Source organism: Grampus griseus, assembly GCF_964374135.1.
Source record: "Grampus griseus genome assembly, chromosome: 1".
Taxonomy (NCBI): domain Eukaryota; kingdom Metazoa; phylum Chordata; class Mammalia; order Artiodactyla; family Delphinidae; genus Grampus; species Grampus griseus.
This window is the reverse complement of record NC_139017.1, coordinates 164,924,337-164,947,165: the sequence shown is the minus strand read 5'-3', so window position 1 is coordinate 164,947,165 and position 22,829 is coordinate 164,924,337. Positions and strand designations below refer to the sequence as shown.

The window sequence follows — 22,829 nt, the reverse complement described above, 5'->3', positions numbered from 1 at the left end:
GAAACAACCTCCCCAGGGTGCTCTGGTCAGCGCTGTCATTACCATCGACCTCCCCAGTTCTCAAGAAGGGAAAGAGGGAGAAAATTCAGAGATTAATAAACTGAAGTCTGTGTTTTCCTCTTAGAGGAAATGTTGAAAAGATGCTTTATTCTCTCTTCCCTATGTACACACATCTGTACAACAGAACACTGGAATGGTTATGTCATTAAACCTTTAATTACATAAGCTGCTTTCAACAATCATGTTCAAAGTGGAGATTTTCCAGAGGTGCTGGAGTTGGCAGGTGGCCACCACAGCTCAGCCCTCACCCCTTCACCAAATGCCCTCTGCCAGTTGAGGGAAAAATTCCTCCCTGCCCCTTTGCCCTACAAAGTCAGCGAGCGATGGCCCCGAGGACATGGCAGCATCAGGCTGTGCAGAGTGGCCAACTGGCAGGATTCACCCAGAGATGAGACTTGAGGATCAACCCAAGTCAGAGAATTGGGTTCCCAAGTGCCTTTAGGCATCCAACTCCTGGGCCTTTGGGTCCATGGTGAAGGGAGACCTCCAGCTGCCCAAGTCTCTTACTCATACTCAGGTCAGGCAGGGAGGGCCTGAGGCCAGGCAACTCCAGTCCACCTCCTTTCCGCCAGGAGAGATCTAGGTGCAGAGCTGGCAGTGAGGTGCCTACTCCTGTTGATTTCATTCCCATTTCCACATGCCCATCTGTGAGTCATCCACACATGTCCCTATTCCCACACAGTCCCCAGGGCTTTGGGGGGCAAGGGGCTCACAGTTTACAGGTAGCCTGAGCCACTTTGGAGCTGGTTCTTCTGTTCAGGGCTTGACAGATAAAGGCCCCAGCTTCCAGGAGCTTCTGGAGGTTCACACCCTTTGAGAAACAAGTTAGAGGATGCAGTAAGTCACGACATGCCCTCAACACCCAGGGAAACATCAGACTGGACAGAAAACTGTGTAAGGGTGAAGACAACCAGGCCCTTGTTCCTCTGACGACGGAATACCAGTTGCCTGTGAGGTGGTGTCCTCGTGGCATGTGGGGTTCTCCAGCTCCAGAGTCTAGCACAGGCCTGGCCCACCGTGGTCAAACACTGAATACTGAAGTAAGGACCGTGAGGCAGAGAGAAACAGGAGTAAAAACACCAATTAAGGGCTTCCCTGGTGGCATAGTGGATAAAAATCTGCCTGCCAGTGCAGGGGACACAGGTTCGATCCCTGGTCTGGGAAGATCCCACATGCCACGGAGTAACTAAGCCTGTGTGCCACAGCTACTGAGGCGGCGCTCTAGAGCCCGTGCTCCGCTACAAGAGAAGCCACCACAATGAGAAGCCCACGCACTGCAACGAAGAGTAGCCTCCGCTCTCCACAACTAGAGAAACCCTGCAACGTAACCCAACGCAGCCAAAAATAAATAAGTGAAAAATTAAAAAAAAAAAAAAACACCAACTAAAAGGGCCACACTGACAACCTCTTGATAACAATAGCTATTTACTGATGTGTACTATCTGCTTAGCTCTGGGCCAAGCATTCCACATTTTCTTATCCTCATAATGACTCTGTGAGATAGGTGCTGTTATTATTCCCATTTCCTAGGCCCAGAGCTGTGAAGTAATCTGTCAGGTCACACAGCCTGTGAGTGACAGGACTAGGTTTTAAACCCAGTTCTGTCTAATCCAAAAGCACAGATGCTACACTGCTTCCAACCCACACTGAGGGCCCTTACTGACTCCGGCAGAGCCCTGGGGGGCTAATTCTGCCGCCCTCATTTTTCAGAGAACAAAACAAAGGTCCAGAGGAAACTGACTCGCTTCAGGTCATGGCTTTACCCTTTCAGGGCTCTTTCCCTACACCCCCGTGCCCCCTCACACTGAGGGCCTGCCTCCTCGTGGCCTCCATCTGCCACGCTGTTATCCCAAAACATATGACAGAACGGCCCTAATCCCTTGGCACCCTTCTCTTAACTGCACCAGCACCACCACAAAAACCCTGAACAAACCCAGCAGCTTCTGTCTTCCGGCTTTAGGCAGAGCTCTGGTCAGTTCAGGGCTGCCGCCACCGGGAGGCAGGTGACATTACCGTGTGAACGCCCAAGCCGGCCAGCATGTAGACCAGGTCCTCGGTGGCCAAGTTTCCTGATGCTCCGTGTGCATAGGGACAGCCTCCCAGTCCCGCCACAGAAGAGTCCACGACACTCACTCCCATCTGCAAACAAGGATGGTGAAACATGGCTGTCACTGTGGGGACCAGAGCCTACAAAGCCGGTTCTTGTAAACCTACCATCTGCTGCCTGAAATTCTTTGGCTTATGATTCTCTCGACGTGAAAATCCCACTGAAAGAAACTGTTCCTCTTTTTAGTTCCTAAAACAGTGTGAGTCTTTTATGCTACACTGTTTCCTCTGCCAGGAATATCCACCCTCCTTCCTTTCATGGTCAACTCCTCACCTTCTCCTTCTCAGCCTAAAAGCCACCTCCTCAGAGGGGCCCTTCCCGATCACCGACCTAAACTAACCCTCTCCCACTGTTGAGGTTTCAGACCCCTGTGCTTACTGTGTTCACTCACCCCCGCTCCCACTCCCTCACCCCACATCAAGCCTCTAACCCCACAGGGGCCTATCCCATTTCTCTAGGTCAGTCGCCCCACTTTCCTAATATGACTGTTTCACTTTCTCCTCTCTCCTTAAACCTCAACTCTGAGAAAACAGACCCAGAAGGTAATAGAATCATCTGGCTTAAAGACATGAGCCTCAAGGAGGTAACATGAGAACTAGAAAGAGGGGAAAAAATAAGGTGGCCCCGGATAGCTCTAGCTAACCTAAAGACAACCGGCTGGACTCGGACTATCACTACAGCAAGGCAGCCTGTGGTCAGACACTCGGAAATTTCCGTCTAAGGGGCTGCTGGGCCACGGGACCCTCATTCTGGGCCAGCCCGCAAGAAGCAAGCCTCAAAAGAAACCCAATCTGAGGTCTTAGTCCAATCTTTGGGGAACAGCATTAAAGGTTCTCCCTCTGAGTGACCTCTGCCTCCCTCCCTACTTCCTGCCCGCTCTCGCTACACACAGGCACACGCACGCGCACTCACAGCCCTGTGTGCTAGGGCGAGGCCGGGGCACCTGAGTCCTCCCTGACCCCACCTTAGTCTTACAATGCAGTGCTGCCTGGTCACCTTTCCGCTTCCCTTTTTCAACTGCTTAACTTTCGTGTCCTTCAGGCCTCCCCTGGCGAATCCTCCCTGGCCTCCCCAGCTGGGACTGGGGCCTTGCCGAGCCCCAGGCTTCCTCCCTGCGTGGCATCTGTCACAGTGCATTAGGACTGTCACCTGATTCTCGACTGTCTCTCCTAACAGACAGATGCAGGCACTTTTAGGGCAGGGTCACGTGTTTGTGTCCGCCATGGCCAGCCCGCGGCCTGGCACACAGGTGTGGGCCTTCAGCACAGTGAACGCTTGCTGAAAGAATAAACGAAACATAGCTGTCCTGCCACCATACCCTTCGGGAGAATGGACATGTGCCTCTACTCTGGGACATGCCCTGATTACCTGCAGGGCCATCAAGGTGTTGGCCAGGGCCTGGCCATAGGTGTCATGGCAGTGGACAGCCAGGGCAGCCACTGGCACCTCATGCATGACAGCGGACAGCATATCCTTCATGGTCCCAGGGGTGCCCACGCCAATGGTGTCTCCCAGAGAGATCTCATAGCAGCCCACCGAGTACATCTTCTTGGCAACCTGGGGAAACAAGCAGGCGCTTGGAGGACCCCAGATTCCTCAAGCCAGGGGTCCTTAGCCTACGCAGAACACCTCCACGTGTGAGACGCTAAATTCCTACCAGACCACAGACTCCTTACAACTTTATGAGTGGGAATGACGATCCTCCTTCTACTCGTCAGGAGACTGGGACGTAAGGAGCAAAGCTGGCCACTGGGCGCGGGCCCTGGGGCCCCAACCCCTGTGCTTTCCTCCTGTGTGTGCTTCAAACTCCATCCAGTCCTCCACTTAACCACCTTCACACACTGTGTCAGACCCAGGGACCAGAATCAGTAGAATTGATTCCTTTCGCGTAGCTCTATCCTTGGTAGGAAGATGTGTGAAATCATGGGTCTGGGGTGCTAGTTATATATTTTTAAGAGAAGTACATAACTATTAAAATTTTTAGAAGCGCATTTGTCAACCCCTAAAATCACTGCAAAACCAGAGCAGTATATGCCCCACCTGAGGAGACGCTGCTCCACACTGCTGTGCTGGAGAAGGGGGAGGAAGGCGGAGGTGGGGTCAGGGACGTGGTGATACTCAACGGTGGTCTGATGGATAAAGAAATCGGTGAGCCCCCTCCGCGACTGCCCATGTGGGCAGAATGACAAGGAGCCATGGCAGCCAGTGGGCGGCAGAGGGTGCAGCAGAAGCGGCAGGCTCGGGAGTGACGTGATGCTGAAGTGAAACCCCAGTTCCGCTGCTCACTAGCTATGGGACCTTGGCAACGGACCTAACTTTCCTGAGCTTCAATTTCTGCTTCTGAAAAACAGTGACGAGCCTTTGCAGGGATACAGGGAGGACTGGCGGCAACAGAAGGCTGAGATTCTGGACGACAGCAGCCACTCTCAATAAGCAGTTGCTACTGTTAGCAATGCTCATTTCCGGGTGCTACCTGGTGTGTGGGAAGAGCAAGAGGGCTTTAGAGGTACGCAGATGGGAGTTGAGACCTGGTTTCACCATTTGCAACCTGCATGGCAAGTTAGTCTGTTTCCTCAACTGTAAAATGGAATAACAATAACACCAAATTTGCTGGGTGCTTTTGAGGACAAAATGACATAAGTTCTTGGGCTGTTCAAGTTCATTTCCCGCTCTGTGTTATTCTCAGAGGATGTCAATGGCCTCTCCAACCACTACAAGGAACCCCTCTGCAGAGGATTCTCACCTCACATCACCTGTCCACTGACCAGACTGGAAACTGAGTCAGGGGCTTTCACCCTGGGGTAGAGGGCAGGGGCTTCGGAGACTTCATGCCAGGCTAGGAGGTGGCCCTCCAGGGGTGAGCACAGGGCTGTGCTCTCAGAGGGGCTTAATGAAGGAGCTGGGCAAAGAAATGAAATCCGTGACCCACCATGAAAGTGTGGCGAGAGCAACCTATGCACTCAGGGGCAGGCACGGGAGCCAACGTTCACGAAATCCACCCCCACACACACACCTCAGCTACTTTAGCCGGGGAGATCTTCCCTTCGTAGGGGCATCCGAGCACACAGGAGACGTACCTGTGGGAAAACAGGGAGGATTGGTGTCAATGCCCCCGGGCTCTTTGGTCAGCAGAGCTGGGGCAGGGTGGCTGCTTGACACACATCCCTGGTTAGCCTGCACCCAAACCTGAAGCCAGGCGGGAGGCCACGGGCCTGGCTGAGAGGCTAACTCAATGCCAGCGAGTGGGCGAAGGCAGTGCTGCTCAGTGCCAGGAGCGGGCAGTGCAGCGCCACAGCAGGGAGGGCAAGAAACTAACAGGCCTGTAGTTCAGGAAGCAGGCGACACACAGAGAGGCAGCCAGGCAACCAAGGGGGAGGAGAAGCTAAAGAGGGCACTATGGGCAGCCAGCGGAGCCGCATGGAGTGGGGCCATGCTCGGGAGAGGACTAAGGACGGGTGAAAGCAAAGCGGGAACGAAAAAGCTGGGCCAGCCGAGGGCCAAGGGACCGGCTGCTCCGGCTGAGTGGCCAGAGGGTTCAAACACCCATTTATTCAACTGATACATACCGAGCTGCCCACAGTGTGCCAGGCACTGGGGAAGCGCAGTGAGGAAGACTGAAAAGATCCCCACCGCCACGGAGCTTAAGGTTTCAGGTAGGGAGACAGAGATAAAAGAGTGATCTAGGGCTTCCCTGGTGGTGCAGTGGTTGGGAGTCCGCCTGCCGATGCAGGGGACACGGGTTCGTGCCCCGGTCCGGGAAGATCCCACATCCTGCAGAGCGGCTGGGCCCGTGAGCCATGGCCGCTGAGCCTGCGCGTCCGGAGCCTGTGCTCCGCAACGGGAGAGGCCACAGGGGTGAGAGGCCCGTGTACAGCAAACAAACAAACCAACAGTTTAATAAGGGAAGGACATAATCTCAAAAAGTGACGTGCTATGAAGGAAAGACAAGGGAAGTGTGACAGGAGCAACCAGAGGAGGCCAACAACAGTAGGATGGCCCAGGAAGACCTCTGTGAGGACGCGAAGCTGGAGCTGAGATGGGGGGAGAGCCGTGTTCCGGGCAGAGAGAAGAACCAGTGTAGAGTCCCTGAGACCGAAGAGTAGGTGTGTTCAAGACACAGAACAAAGGACAAAACAGCTGAGGTATGGGCAGCAAGGGGCAAAGAAGTACAACATGAGGTTGGAGAGGAGGCCACCGGCCTGATCGTGGGGTCTTGCGAGTTACGGTGAGGAGTCTGGATCTTGGGTGTAGCCAGTTTCTATGTCCACCCACCCATTCAGGCTGAGGCTCCATTAAAACCTTTTAGAGTCTTACAAAGTACTCTGCATATTATGAGGCATAATAAATGTCTGCTGGATAAATACATTTCAGACTCAAACATCTCAGTGTATTTTTCCATCTTAATCCTTCTTCTTACTCTCCAATCACTGCTGAGCACAGAAAAGCTAAAGGAATACTGAGGAAAGAGCACAGGCTTGGGAGTCAGGAAGACCTGACATGCCCTTGCTTCCCCATCCATCTATCCGCCCGTCGGTTCCTGAGCACCTACTATGTGCTAGGCCCAGAGCTGGGAGAGGGAGTACAGCAGGGACTGAGGTGGGCTCTGCCCTCACGGAGAGCAGAGTCTAGTGGGGGATGGGAGGCAGAGGAGAATTTAACAAGCAGGTAAGTGCTTTGTTAGAGGATGTTCAGGGGACTCTGGGAGCCCAGAGGAGGGACACCAACTCCACCTAAGGGAAGAGAAAGCTTCGTGGAGAAACTGGCATCCATGAGAGGACCTGAGATGAGCAGGAGTTAGCCCTGACAAGTAGGATGTAGAAGGAAGAGTGTCCTGAGTCTACAGAAAGCACGTGCAAAGGCCCAGAGGCAGGAGAGAACTGGGCCATGTGACAAATGGAAAGAAATTCCAGCTGGCTGGAATGCAGTGTGCTGAGGAAGCAGGGCCAGAAGAGGGATGTGAGCTGCAGAGAGTGACGTGAGCTGCAGAGAGTGACAGGGGCTGAAAAACGCAGGGGCTTGTAAACCACGTTGAAAAGTCTGGAGTTGATGAGTCACTGACAGGTTTTTAACCAGGGAGTGATGTGATCAGATGTGTACTTCTGAAACAGCATTCTGGCTGCAGTTTGTTGTGTGACCTTACAGCAGACTCTTCATCCTTCCTGAGCCTCAGTTTTGTCATCTGGAAGTGGGGACAGAGGCCTCCTTGCTGGGCGATTGTGAGGCTACAATTAGATAATACATGGACAACGCCTGTCACTACTGCTATTAAAGACGTGATGTCGGAGACGTCTTAGAGGCCGAGGGGATTCCTCAGGGATGTGTGAAGAGTTGGTGGTGGAGCCAGGATTAAACTGACCTCCACAAACCCTGTTTAGTGTCTGTCCTGCTAGATTCCTCTGGTGAACTGACCCAAAAATCAGGTTTGGAGAAAGCACTTGCCAGGATTTCTTCTGACCAAATTTACTTGGGAAAAGATGTCTGGGTGTGGAGCTTGGGCTGCCTGCACCCAGGATAAGGAGTCTGTGAGGCATGGTCACTGGAGTTAGAGCCTGGCCCTATTCCAGAATGGTACTGAGGAAATAAAGAGAGGCAGCACCAATGTGGTCAGACTCACCCCCGCACAGGGATACTGGCTGCCCGAGCTGCCTTCAAGATTTCGTCAAACCGCTGCACACTCTCATCTATGGAGCAGTTGATGTTCTTCTTGCTGAAGAGCTCGGAGGCAGCTCCAAAGACAGCCACTTCCTTGGCTCCGGCAGCAACCTGCCAACGGCCAGGTGAATTCCTTTCAGCATTTTTCTCTTCAAGGAAAGCCACACAGAGTGGCAAAAACCTTTGTCTAATGGTGAATTTTATGATATATGAATATTATAAGTTGATTTGTGTCCTTCCCAAAGACATGTTGAAATGCTGACCCCCAGTACCTCAGAACGTGACCTTGTTTGGCAATAGGGTCACTGTAGATGTAATTAGCTAAGATGAAGTCATATTAGTCCCTCTTCCCTTATATGATTGCGCCCATGTGAAGACAGACACAGAGGAAAGGCCAGCGAGGGGGAAGCAGATACTGGAGTGACGCACCTAAAAGCGGAGGAACACTGAGGATTGCCAATCATCACCAGAAACTAGGAGAGAGGCGTGGAAAGATTCTCTCTGAGACCTCAGAGGAACCAACCTGGGCTTCCCTGGTGGCGCAGTGGTTAAGAATACACCTGCCAACGCAGGGGACACAGGTTCGAGCCCTGGTCCGGGAAGATCCCACATGCCACGGAGCAACTAAGACCGTGAGCCACAACTACTGAGCCTGCACTTTAGAGCCCCCAAGCCACAACTACTGAGCCCACACACCTAGAGCCCGTGAGCCAAAACTACTGAGCCCACATGCCTAGAGCCCATGGTCTGCAACAAGAGAAGCCACCATAATGAGAAGCCTGCGCACCAGAACAGAGAGTAGTCCCTGCTCGCCGCAACTAGAGAAAGCCCACGCACAGCAACAAAGACCCAACGCAACCAAAAATAAATACATAAATAAATTTTAAAAAAAAAGAAGGAACCAACCCTACTGACACCTTGATTTAGGACTTCTAGCCTCCAGAACTGTGAGAGAATACATTTCTATTGTTTTAAGCCACCTAGTTTTTCCATATTTTATAATGGCAGCCCTAGGAAGTTAATACAGTGAATTATATCTCAATAAAAAAGAAGCCTTGGCCTTCCCCAAGAACCAACACTGTTGCTGCAGTCACCATCCTGGAAGTCACTCTTTTTTTTTTTTTTTTGCGGTACGCGGGCCTCTCACTGTTGTGGCGCCTCCCGTTGCAGAGCACAGGCTCCGGACGCATAGGCTCAGCGGCCATGGCTCACGGGCCCAGCCGCTCCGTGGCATATGGGATCCTCCCAGACCGGGGCACAAACCCGTGTTCCCTGCATTGGCAGGCGGACTCTCAACCACTGCGCCACCAGGGAAGCCCTGGAAGTCACTCTTAAAAGAAGCTTTTTGCCTAAATTCGGAATCAACATCTCCAATGACGTTCTCATGTAAAATTATAAGCAAGTTGACAGATACTAGCAACCACCTTTAACTCTTGTGGAGAGCTCAATCACCTTTCTTTAAAGAGGAGATGGGCAACAACAACAAGAGCTAACGTTTATTAAGCACTTATCTTCTACCAGGCTCTTACTAAGCAACTCATGTGCATCCTATCTTCTGAAATCCTCACAATGTTAGGTACCATCATTAACCTTATTTTATAGGCAGAACCTGAGGCTCAGAGAGGTTTAGCAGCTTGTCAAGATCAGAGAGCTGGGAGTGGCGGTGCCAGGACTGCCCCCAGGTCTGTCTGACGGTGCCCATTACTGCTGGAGACAAGTCATTCAGACAGAAATCCTGGGACAGGGACTGAGCCCAGGGACAAGACAGAGGCCAATGCCATCAATCTCATTTCAGGGGCCCCCACCAAAAACAGGTCTCTTACCGCTGCCTGGAAGCCTTTGAAATTTGGGGTCAGCACTGGGTAGCTGATGCCGGGAAATTTCTGGATGCCCTTCATGACTTCAGCGTGGTCAGCCATCTGAGAGCCAAAGGAGACACTGCCAAGTCACCACCAAGGGCAGGCAGAGTTTAGGTAGAGAAAAACGTTTTAGCACAAAATCTCTGTTCTCCAGGACCCTTGCAGAATGAGTCCTTTTGCAGAGCTGAGTCTCCCCAACGCTCTTACTGTTTGTTTGACTGCTGATGAGCGAGAAGGCTCCTTGGCCTGGGTGAGATCCCCAGTCTCTCCATATGGCTAACACTGTCAACTCGACATAAGGAGCAACAGCAGCAATGGTACTTGTAGCCATTTGCTGAGAATGTGCTCCGAGCCCGGCACTGTGCTCAGTGCCATGTAACTCAGTTGGAACAGGATCTTTCTTCCCACTTGACTATCTCTGTGAAGCAGGAGTCGTCAGTCTTTCCCCTTCACAAACGCAGAAGCCACACCTCTAGACAGGCCTAGAGATTCTAGACTTCTTAGAGCCAGAAGAGACCTGAGAGGTCATCTTGAAGCTGGAGAGGGGAAGGCCTCACCAAGCTCACCATGCAAGTCGGGGCAGGGCCCAGACTGAATCCAAGCCACCTGCCTCCCGGGGCGTGCTCTTTAGCTGCACATGCTACTGTGAAGCACAGAGAGCTCTCAAAGCCAGAGACCTGGAAACCTACGTTCCTGACTTCTACTGACTTGCAGGGCAAGTGCAAAACTTTACATCCCTCTCATCTGAGACACGCCTGAGGGCTGGGGCTCACCTGGGGAACCCATTTGGGAGACACAAAGCTGGTGGCTTCTATAACAGGGAGTCCTGCTTCGGAAAGCATGTCTATCAGTTTGATTTTCATTGGAGTAGGTATAATATTCTGTAATGCAGAGAAAAACCAGAAAAGACAGGTTGGCAAAGTCAGTAATAAAATGGTCTCAGAATGCAGCCTGTTAGTTCAAAGCTTTTACTACAGCAAGCACTTCACTATCTCAACTTTCAAACACTATCATGAATTCACATGTAACCCTGGCCAACAGGTGCAGAACAAGGCTTGTCTTCGAATTCTACAGATAGCATTTTGCAGTGGAAGCAGTTTCTCACTTGAAAATGAGTTAATACTGACATGGAGACAATATTTTCCTGTCATACAGGCTTTTAAACTAAATTTTTGTTGCTTTATGACCCCATCATAAACAAAGTGCCATGGCCTGAAAGGGCAGAGATGACTAACCTTCTGGGTCCTATGAGATGTGGCCTCCAAAGGGTCACACCATCCCCTTCTGTCTCTCAGCTGGCACAGGAGCTCATCCTCACATGATCAGCCTACTGCTTCTCTGTCCCTCACCATGTCTAGCTGCTCACCAGACTCTGTGGACTCCTATCTCCAAATCTACCATCATTATCCCATGTATGTTATGGCATGGTCACAGTCACTCTACCAATTCCTCCCACACAGGAATCCTTCTAAAACGCAGTCTCCATTATCTCACTCTCCTGCTCAAAAGCCTTCCATGGCTCCCTAGTACTTACAGGATTAGGTCAAAAATCCTAAAAACTCCAAGTCCTTCTCGCCAGGCCCTTCCACCCCCAATTTCTCTCCCACTGCTTTAATTTAATCTATTCCACAAGTAATTTTTGAGAGCCTTCTATGTTCCAAGGATTGTGCTAGGAGCTACAGATACAGCGGTGAGCAGAACAGACATGATCCTGTCCTCAGAAGCTTACAGCTTATTGTTTCCAACCAACACTCACTATTAAAGGTAGGCTGATCATGCTTTAAAAAAAAATTTTTTTAAAGAGGTTTTCTTATTGAAAAAATAATTAATACATGATTATTTCAGAAAAACATCCCAAAAACAAAAGAAAACCACCCTTAAAACCTCCCAGAGATAACACTCTTAATACCCTGACAGGTAACTTTCTAGATCTGTGCAGTCTAGTACATTAGACATGAGCCATACGTGGCTATTTAAATTTTAATTAATTAAAATTACATTAAAAAATTCAATTCCCAGCCACACTAGTCACATTTCAAGTGCTCAACAGCTACAAGTGTCTAGTGGCTACTGTACGGGACAGCTCAAGCCTAGAACACTTCTGTCTTCACAGGAAGTTCTACTGGACAGCACTGTTCTATGATCCTTTTCTAGGCAGGTGCTCCCACACATATATAAACTTTTTTGTTTCTTACACAAAAGTATAAGATTAAATATATATATATATATAGACACTATCTTATAATCTGATTACATCTTAATATACTCCTATATTATTAACGGCTTCACAATATTCCATTTTATGAAGTCATTAATGTATTTGAGTTATCTTTCCTCCTACTGAACATTTAGGTTGTTTCCAACCGTTCTGCTGTTACAACAGAGTTTTAAGGAACATCCGCAAGGCTAAATCTTTGCATGTGACTTTCATGACTTCCTTTGGACAAATCCCCTTATGTGCAATTGCTGGATCAAAGGCACGCCCTCACCTTCCCTCTGCGCTCCCGCAGCACTTACCGTCCCCCCCAACCCCCACAGGGCCTTAAGGTGGACCCGGGGTCACAACACTTGTGGCTGAACTGTCACAGGTGCCTGCCTGGCCTCCCCGACCCGGCCCTAAGTTGGGTATAGTTCTGCACCCCCCACATGGAACTCTCGAAGCCTGCAAAAACTTTTTTGGTTGATTTCCAGCCTTACCTTTTCATTTTGTAGTCCGTCTCGGGGACCAACTTCCACAATTTTCACTTGCTTTGGGAAAGTACCCACAGATGAGGTGCTAACCTTCGGTTTAAAAGAGGAAACAAAAAGTAACAGGAGGAAATTGTCACAATTCTCCAGGGGGGCAAATCTGAAAGAATGTATCCATCTTCACTAATACTGAGACAAGAAGCAATATTTCTCACCCTTTAATTCACATTTGCTCTGTTTTAGAATCAAGAACAACAAAAAAAATTCACTTAGAAACAGGAATAGAATAAGACAGCAGTCCCCAACCTTGTTGGCACAAGGGACTGGTTTCGTGGAAGACAATTTTTCCACGGACTGTGTGTGTGGGGGAGGGGATGGTTTCGGGACGATTCAAGCACATTACATTTATTGTGCACTTTATTTCTATTATTACATTGTAATATATACTGAAATAATTATGCAACTCATCGTAATGCAGAATCAGTGGGATCTCTGAGCTTGTTTTCCTGCAACTAGATGGTCCCATCTGGGGGCGATGGGAGACAGTGACACTTGAAGTGTGTGGCTTATGTCCAGTCTACTCCATAAGATGCAGTTTGTCACTTGCCACTCACTGATAGGGTTTTGATATGAGTCTGCAAGCAACTGATTTATTATGGTCTCTGTGCACTCAAACCTCTCTGCTAATGATAATCTGTATTTGCAGCTGCTCCCCAGTGCTAGCATCACCGCCTCAGCTCCACATCAGATCATCAGGCATTAGATTCTCACAAGGAGCGAGCAATCTAGATCCCTCGCATGTGCAGTTCACAGTAGGGCTCGCGCTCCTATAAGAATCTAATGCTGCCGCTGATCTGACAGGAGGCGGAGCTCAGGCGGTAATGGGAGTGATTCGGAGCGGCAGATGAAGCTTCGCTCACTTGCCCACCGCTCACCTCCTGCTGTGCGGCCTGGTTCCTAACAGGCCACAGACCGATGCTGGTCCATGGCCCGAGGGTTGGGGACCTCTGGAGTAAGTGATTCATGCTCCCAGTACAGGGCCATTTCCAACTCTCCTTTAGTCTAGACCCATTTCCAACCACCTGACAGTTGAGCATTTAGGCTTTTATTTTTTTTAATTATTTTTTTAAAATATTTATTTAGTTGGTTGCACTGGGTCTTAGTTGTGGCTCACCGGCTCCTCAGTTACGGCATATGGGCTCCTTAGTTGCGGCATGCATGTGGGATCTAGTTCCCTGACCAAGGATCGAACCCGGGCCACCCTGCATTGGGAGTGCGGAGTCTTAACCACTGCACCACCAGGGAAGTCCCTAGGTTTTTTTAAACAAACCCATTTGTGCTCTCAAACACAGATGTCCCTAAACAGAACTTTAATTACTCCTAAAGCCCAGTCCGACTTGAGTCTTCCTATCTCAGTAAGAAGCATCACATACACCCTGTTGCCTAAGCCAGAAACTTGACTCATTCCTTCCCCACTCACCATAGCCTATAAGATTCTTCTCATCTGACTCCTGCCAATCTCCGAGAACTCATTACTGGTTCCTACTGTTCTGCACTCACCCCTCAGATGGGTCACTATACTCCAGACCCACCAGCCTTTCTCCCATAGCAGGGCCTCAGGGCTTACAGTTCCTCTGCCCAGGATGCTCTTCACCTGGCCCTTCCCACATCTGGCTCCCTCTCATCTTTCAGTCATAGATAGGCCCCTCTGACTACCCTTTGTAAAGCTGCCAATCCCCTCACCCTCATTATTTTCTATTTCAGGACTATAATGACTCCCTTGAGAGCACTGCAAATAATGCCTGCTCAATGATTCCTCCAGTAGAATGTATGCTCTATGAGCGACTCTGTCGTAACCTCCACTTCCTCTCACGTTTGACACTGTGCTTGGCACAAAGGAGGCACTCATTAAATAGTTATTAAAACAACAGATAAATGCATGAAGGGCATACCTGCCCCAGAGGAGGGCAACTACTGAGTGTGGTGAGAAGCAGTCTTGGGCTTTGTGGGGTTGTGGGGATGGACGGGGCTCTGTTCTCTTATAATCATAGGCTGGGTGATGACAAGGAGAGTGAGTCTGAGAGGAGATAAAACCTTCAGCAGTTGAAGACATTAAAAAAAGGCCCCGAGTCTCCTCTGTGTAAAGTCTGTCCTATATAAAGTCCTCTATGGGAAATCTCCCCCTCCCCACCACCACCGAGTAATACAAGGCTTTTTTCCCCTCTTTCCTCTATTCTTCTTAGTACTACTTAATACTGTTTAAATTAATTACATTTTACCAGATTTGCTCTGGATAAACATATTGCAATGGGGCAAGGGGAGAGGGGTACTGGGAATCTGACAAGGATCCCAAATTCCTGAAACCCTTAAGGAAGGAAATATTCCCAGCTATGAATCAGCTGGAACTTAAACAACTCACCTGAATTGGCTTTGATTTTAGCCAGTAAAGCTTCCTAGAGACTAATGGATGTCAATAGGCTAGGGTGGAAGGTCCCTGCAAGCTGAATATCCCTCCAAAAGGTATGTTGAGCCTCTGCTGTACATTACCCTAAAAGGATCGCACTGGAGTGTAAGCTCCATGAGGCAGGGACTTTGTTTTATTCATTGTTATCTTTCCAAGGCCTTGCTACCTGATATGGGCTCAATAAATAACCAGTGAATGTTGTTGAAAGAATGTAAAACCTGTTTCCAAGTTCCTTTTATGAGAACAGAATAAACTCAATTCTACTTCCTTCCCCATAACAACACTTCATACTAACAACAAAACAAGCATTTACTATTATTGAAGCATTTACTATTTGCCAGGCACTTAAAAGAGCCTTTTACATATTAACGCATATTATCCTCTCAACAACCTTGTTAGGTAGGAACTATTATAATCCCCATTTTACTGTGAGAAATCTGAAGTCCAAGGAGATTAAGTAATTTTCCCAAGGTCACACGGTTAGCTAGTCACTGAGCTCGTATCTGAACCCCGCAGTGTGGATCTAGAGCCTATGCTCTTAACCCCTAGGCCATGTTGCCTCTGCCACCCTTCGGCCTCCCCCAGTCTTCTCTCGCCTTGGTTAAACACCCAATTCATTCCCTCTGTAAAGTTCTGCATAGAAATAATCCCCTCTAACCACACAAATCCTGGGCCACAGCCTCCTGAGCTATGGTACCTTTATCAACAGCTAAAACTGACTAAAGCCCAGTGCTAACTTCCAGACATCAGCACCTCATTTAGTCCCTACATGACAGGAACTATCACTATTCCAATTCCATAGAGGAGGAAACAGCCTCAGAAAACCCCAAATCACACAGGTAGGAAGTGAGGAAGTTTGGATTTAACCGTCTGGTTCTGACATCAAGTCTGTGTAAGTTACCCCATGGAGGGAGGGCCTCCTACCAGCATTTCATTACACCAGGAATTTTTTCAAATCACATTTACATCCACCATCTCATTTAATTTTCTTAACTTTTCAAGCTGGACTTACTGGATTTATTTGCAATGAGCAATCGGTGGGGGAAGGTGGTCTAGTAGACACTGAAGTGGTTTTCTGAGAGGGGCCCCTAGTGCCAAGGCAGTGTAATTTTTACCAGTTTAAACTCCTCCTAAACTCTAAGGCAACAACTGAGCAATCACTTACTAAGAGCTAGAGCAATGTTAAATGCTTTACTTACGTTTTCCTTAATCTCCAAACCAACCCTGAGGTAATCTTTTCTCATGTCATAGATCAAGAAAACCAGGGTTTAGAGACCTGTCACTCAACCGCAAAAGTGGCTTCAGTACCACTGGGACATCTCAGCTCGAGCTTTACCCAACACAATGTATTCAACCCTTTATACAATTAGGTCTCCTACACTTTCCTTCCACTCACTGAGCATGGGCGAGAGGTGGAAACACCAGGATCAAACTGGCCCAAAGTACAATTCCAAGGGAATCACAACTGGCCACACGCGATCTAAGTCCTGCTCAGCACGCTGGGATAGCTCGCCAAGCGTCCCCAAATGCAACAAGAGCTGGAAATGGAGACGGACGGAGGGGGATGACCTGGGTTTCTCCACTCGAACTGGCAGGGTAATCATGATTTTCCTTAATGAGGGACTTGGGGAAGTCTGAAGCTCAGTTACAGGGAGACAGATGCCAGGGTCACCAGAAAGAGCCTTGGCCAGGGAATGAGGACGCCTGGGATGGCGACCCAGGTCTCCACGACCCGGGCGAGTCGCTCCCCATCTCTGGGCCTCAGTTTCCCCATGCCCCTCAAGGGATTTGGACGAGTCAGAGAGGGTCCAAGATTCCAAAGCCCTCCCAACCCTCCTGGCCTGATGAGCTGTCCGGCTTCGCCTCTCAGAGAGCAGCCGCTATGGGCCAAGCCCCCGACCCTGACCATTACGGTGCCTTCAGGACCGCCCCTGGGCGGGCCGGGGCACTTACAGCCCGGAGGGACGCCAAGCCCACCAGTCTCCACAGGGGCGCCTTCTTCACTGTCGCCATCTTCACCCAGCTTCCCCGGCGGCAGCCCAGCGGAGCCCCACGTGACCACCGACAGCCAGGTGGGCGGGGCCCCGCCTGTGGGGCGGGGCCGCTGGAGCGCCGTGATGACGCCCTACGCTGGCTCCGTGCCCAGTCTGTCTACGTTTTTATTTCTTCTGGGCAGTGCTTCCCTAGCCGTTATTTATGCGCGCCCTTTGTGTGCCAGACGAAGTGAGGCGCTAGGACTATAAAGATGAACAAAAATTAACCAAAGTCTCTGACTTAATGGGTTTGTAGTCTGGGAGATGTGGGAAGACAGATATTAACAGTCACACGAATAGTTGTATAATTACCTTCCGCATTAATAAGATGAAGCATTACTATTTGCCACCCACTGTTCTGAGTTATTTGCATGTATTAACTCATTCATCACGATCTTCAGGACTTAAATGCAGGCAGTCGACTCCAAAGAGAGGAGCATCCTTTGATTGAAGAATGAGTAAAATTTACCCATGTAAAGAGGATACAAGAAAAACTTTCCCGACAGAGCATAGCATATGCAGAGGACCCGAGGCAAAGAAATTGAATGCCCAGAGCAGTGTTTTTCAAAATGTGTGTTGTACCTCATTGGTAATAATATCAATTTAGTGGGTACTTTTTCAAAGAAATAGAAAATATCAGAGTACATTGTATAAGTAGTAAAGCTAGGTACTGTACTGCTTTACAAAACTTTTGTTTGTTAATGCATAACAAACTAGGTTGCACTATAAAATAAAATTCTTTCTGTAGGCTGCAATTAGAAATGTTTGAAAACATTGTTTTAGAGAGATGAAAAGAAGGCCACAATGACTGGAGAGCCGACAGGGAGTTAGAAGGAGTCTTCCTACTAAGATGGGAGAGATTGACAGGGACTGTACCACAGGGCTTTGGAGAACACGTTAATAACAGCTATCCTAATAGCAATGCTTTTGAAGGATTTTAAGCAGGAAGATACGATCAAATTTGCATTTTGTAAGTAGTTACTGTGGTTACTGGGTGGGTGGATATCCAACTAGTAAGTGCACTGACTGGCATTCTCAGGAGAGGGAGAGAAGGCACTGTCCCTGTTTTCAAGGGACTCAGATTTTTAGCTAGGGAGAGAACAAGACATGATAAGGGTTTTGTTATGCTTCCACAGCACCAAAAATTTTCTCCATCATAACAGAGCACTACTGACAGAATCCTCAAGCCTGCAGCTAGAGGGCTGAACTTGACCCCAAAATACTAGTATGACATTTAAAATAAATATGACATTTGAGACTTGTACACTGAAAAGTACAAACCATTGCTGAAACTAAAGAAGACATAAGTGAATGAAAAGATATCCATGTTCATGAATTGGAAGATTTAATGTTGTTAGGATGTTAATACTACCCAAAGGTGATCCACAGGTTCACTGCAATCCCTATTTAAATCCCAGTGATGGTTTTGGCAGAAGTAGAAAAAAAAAAATCCTACATTTCATAAGGAATCTCAAGGACCTTGAATAGCCAACGTGTTCTTTAAAAAAAGAACCAAGTTGGGGCTTCCCTGGTGGCGCAGTGGTTGAGAGTCCACCTGCCGATGCAGGGGACACGGGTTCGTGCCCTGGTCCGGGAAGATCCCACATGCCGCGGAGCGGCTAGGCCCGTGAGCCATGGCCGCCGAGCCTGCGCGTCCGGAGCCTGTGCTCCGCAACGAGAGAGGCCACAACAGTGAGAGGCCCGCGTACCGAAAAAAAAAAAATCCAGAAATTAGCCCTTGCATATATGATCAAATAATTTTCAATAAGAATGCCAAGACCATTCAATGGGGAAAGAACAGTCTTTTCAACAAATGGTGCTGGGAAAATTGGATATCCACATGCAAAAGAATGAAGTTGGATCCTTACCTGATGCCACATACAAAAATTAACTCAAAATGGATCAAAGACTTTAACTGGTTGTTCACTGTGGTGCACACAATACCAGGTACATGTCTGGCACTAAGTAAATATTTACTGTAAGAGTAATACTAGCAAATGTATGAGAGTCGGCCTAGGGTCAGCTGCAGTTGGAATCTTATTTTAATTCAAAATGTGAGAAAAAGAACAACTGGAAAACTCCAAGTAAGTAGAATGAAGGCTAAAATAAAAGGTAGAAAATTAAATGATATAGGGAAAAAAGTTACAATTGAGAGGGAATCATCCAATTAAAAAAAAAGAAAACTGGCTTTTTGAGACTAATAAAATTGACAACATTGTATAAGCACATTGATCACACACAAAAAAGCCATGAATAAAACAAGAGGACAGAATTAAAGACACTGCACTGTTTAATATACAAATTTATGGACAATAAATCTGAAAACTTTGTTGAAATGAATTTCCTGGAATATTGTAACTTTTAAAAGTGGTTTGAAAATAAAAGAATCTCCCCACATCCACTAGGATGGCTATAGTCAAAAAGACAGAAAATAAGTGTTGGTGAGGGTGTGGAGAAATTGGAATCTTTATACATGACTATATAAACGGTGAATATAAATGGTGCAGCTGCTGTGGAAAACAGTTTGGTGATTCCTCAAAAAGCTAAACTTAAAATTACCATACGATCCAGCAATTCCACTCCTAGGTATATACCCAAGAAAGTGGAAAAGGAGGAACTCAAAGAAATAATTTATTCATCAGTGTTCATAGCAGCATTTCTCATATCCCAAAGGTGTAAACATTTCACGTGTTCATCAGCTTGTGAATGGATAAACAGAATGTGATATATATGTACAATGGAATATTAGCCTTCAAAAATCCATTTGACCCAGTAATCCCACTCTATATACTCAAGAGAAATAAAAACATATGTCCACAAAAAACTTGTACACAGATGTTCATAGCAGCCTATTCCTAATTAGCTGGAAAGTGTAAGCAACCCAAATGTCCATTCAGTGATTAATAAGTAAATAAAATGTGGTGGTGTGCCCATACAATGGAATATTATTCAGCCATAAAAAGAAATAAAGTACTGATATGGGTTACGACATGCATCAACCTTGAAAAAATTATACTAACTGAAAGAAGGCAGACACAAAAGACCACATATTGTATGCCTCCACTTGTGCAAGGTACCTAGAACGGGCAAATTCACAGAGATAGGAAGTAGATTCGTGGTTAGCTAGGGCTGGGAGGGTGTTGAGGGGAGATGAGAGTGACTGCTAAAAGGTAAGGGGTTTCTTTTGGGGATGATAAAAATATTCTAAAATGGATTGTGTCAATGATTGACAACACTGTGAATATACTAAAAGCCACTGAATTGTACATTTTAAATGAGTGAATTGTATAATGTGAATTATATCTCAATAAAGCTGTTTTTTACATGGCAAAAGCATAATTAATAAATAAATTGAGGGAAAGTCCCTGAGATGACTGATGGTAGAGTCCATTGGGCCTCAGAGGCCCAGTCCCACCTTTCCACCTGCTCGAGGTTGACCGGCTGGGTCTATGGTCCAAGAAAGTCCCCCCAAGTGCGGTGTCTTGGGCCTGGAAAAGGTCTCCTCGGCTGCACCACACGTCCCCTGGTGGTCACTGTGGCAGGATTGCCTACCTTCAGAAAATTCTCAGCCCATTAGCAGACTATGGGAGTCACTTTTATCAGTTTTCTAAGATAAGCACAGTGAAAAAATACTTCGATGGCAGATGGGAGGACGTGGCCTCCCAAAGTCCCCGGCTGAAAAGTCCAGACATGCCTTGGGCCACAATTTTGTAAGGGGTTCAATCCACTCTTCACTGCAAACTATCCAGTCCTGGCCTGGTAATCCCAGCACTGAATTATTTGAGACATCTGAATTGAAGGCAAACCCAAGGAGTTCAACTTACTCCTCTCCACTGAGATAAATCCTCCATCGTAGACTTACTAAGGATATTTGATATAATCTAGAAAGTTTAAGAGTTGGGGACACACTTCGAGCTTCCATTTTGTAAGGGGGTCCATCCACGTGGTTGCACAGCAAACCATCCTGGCCTGTGACCCTCCACTGAGCTATTCCACTGAAAGAAACAACACACCTCAGATCTCGATTTTGTGAGAAGTCAGATCTACTCATCTCCATTGTGACCATTCTGGAATCTGGAATCCTGTCCCACAGTGTGGATTTACTCCAGACTTTAAGATGCAATCTAGAAGTCTTAGAGTTGGAGACATATTCTGGGACTTGAGTTTGTAAGGAGTTGGATCTCCCTGTCTCCAGTGGAACTATCCTGGAACCAAGCCCAACAGCGCGGATTTACTCAACACATTGCATGCAGCCCTGAAGACAGAGTTGGGACCATTCTTTGGGATGAAATTTATAAGGATTTGGATCTACTCTTCTCATTAGAATCATCCTGGAATCAAGCCCCGAAGCATTCCAGACGTTCCGTATCTACTGGAAAATTTACGAGTTGAGGACACACCTGGGGCCGTGATTGTGCCAGGAGTTGGATCTATTTGAGGATCCACCCAACAGGATTTACTGGGAAACTTCCATACAATCAGGGAGACTGGGGTGCCAAAGCGTCCAAAAGGTCTGAGATGCTGCCTGGAGCCATCTTGTTGCCCCGCCATCTCCTTCCGGTGGGAAATGGCGGTTGGAAACTTAGAGAAGTTGGAACTTCGGCTGTTGAGTCTCTTGCACAACTTTTGCTAATTTTGTTTTAGGTATTTCATACCTTTTGTTAAAGTAAATGGAATTGTTTCATCGTTTTCTAGTTTCTGGACTGTAGGTATGCAATTGCTTTTTATTGATGGATCCAAAAACCTGCTAACGTATCTTATTAATTCTAATAACTTTTTTTTGGCTATGCCCTGAGGCTTGCTGGATCTCAGTTCCCCGACCAGGGATTGAGCCAGGCCCTGGCAGCGAAAGCCCCGAGTCCTAACAACGAGACCACCAGGGAATTCCCCTAATACTTTATTTGTATATATTCTTTGAAGTTTTCTATGTGAATAATCCCATCGTCCAAGAACAATGACTGCGTGGTTTCATCCTTTCTGATTCTTACGCCCCTGATTTTTTTGCTTGTTTTACTGCATTGATTAGGACCTCCCAAACAACATTGAATAGTAACAGTGAGGCTTGGCGCCCCATCTCACTTCTGGTTGGAAGAGCTTTTTTCTAAACATCATGTCTTTAAGTATCATGTTTGCTGTAGATGGTTAGTGTTACCAAAAGCAAGTCGTGTGCCCGATGCACCGTGAGGCCAAACAATACCTAAACATCAGAGTTTGGAACAGAGAAAGGTTTATTGCAGGGCCATCCAAGGAGACGGCTGGCTTATGCCTTAAAAACCCTGAACTCCCGAGGAAAGCTTTCAGCAAAGCCCTTTTATGGGAAAGGTGAGGGAGGGGCGTGGTTAGCTGTTGCAAACTTCTGGGGTCAGATCCTTTGTTCTTGAGGTCAGGTCACGATGTTCCTATAAACCTCCACTAAAACAAACGTTAGCAAATACCAATCAGAAATTTGAACGGAGAGACCGAAGCTGGTGAAGCTGTCACCTTAATGGCAGCGTCCATATACTTCGGTTGCTGAGGCCTCCATGGACTGCAACCCATGGAGACTGCTGCCACCATTAGGTCAAGGGCTGGGCCCAGCCAGTGGGCCGCGTGGCAAGGGCTCTGGAGTTCTTCAGGACACAGCCCTCAGCCAGCCCTCCGAGCCTCCCAGCTCACCCGCAAGCCTGAGGCCGGGAGGGAGAAGGCCGATCCTCCTCTCCCTGCGCTCTCTACCGTGATCACTGCCAGGCTGACCGTTGGCGGAGCAGAATCTCCAACTGCTGCACAACAACGGTCTCGCGCTAATGGTCGGGCGCCAGTGGGCGCTTGCCAACGGTTACGCACCCGTCCGCCCCCATTACAGTGGCAGATACACCTGCAGGTCAGGCTCTCGAGGCCGACTGGGCACAGGCCTGTGCTGCCTCCTCGCCTTCTCCCCGGCCGCCTGCTTCACCCTCCTGTTGTAGCCATCCCTGCGGGGAGCTGAG

General features: G+C 48.1%; 1 protein-coding gene across 2 annotated transcripts; it reads right to left on the bottom strand.

Annotated features, from left to right (window-relative positions):
* Positions 1-171: 171 nt before the first annotated feature.
* Positions 172-16,909, bottom strand: HMGCL (3-hydroxy-3-methylglutaryl-CoA lyase). 2 transcript variants are annotated; one of them, XM_082676585.1, is made up of 9 exons: positions 16,784-16,909; positions 12,376-12,459; positions 10,452-10,559; positions 9,643-9,738; positions 7,782-7,930; positions 5,181-5,244; positions 3,536-3,724; positions 2,074-2,199; positions 172-871 (listed from the first exon to the last, which is right to left on the bottom strand). In XM_082676585.1, exons 1-9 carry the CDS (start codon positions 16,841-16,843, stop codon positions 770-772), a joined length of 978 nt encoding a protein of 325 aa, XP_082532711.1. In that variant the 5' UTR covers positions 16,844-16,909; the 3' UTR covers positions 172-769. The 2 variants fall into 2 exon arrangements, with proteins under 2 accessions (XP_082532711.1, XP_082532712.1); XM_082676586.1 differs by lacking the exons at positions 9,643-9,738; positions 10,452-10,559 and having other exon boundaries at positions 173-871.
* Positions 16,910-22,829: the final 5,920 nt, after the last annotated feature.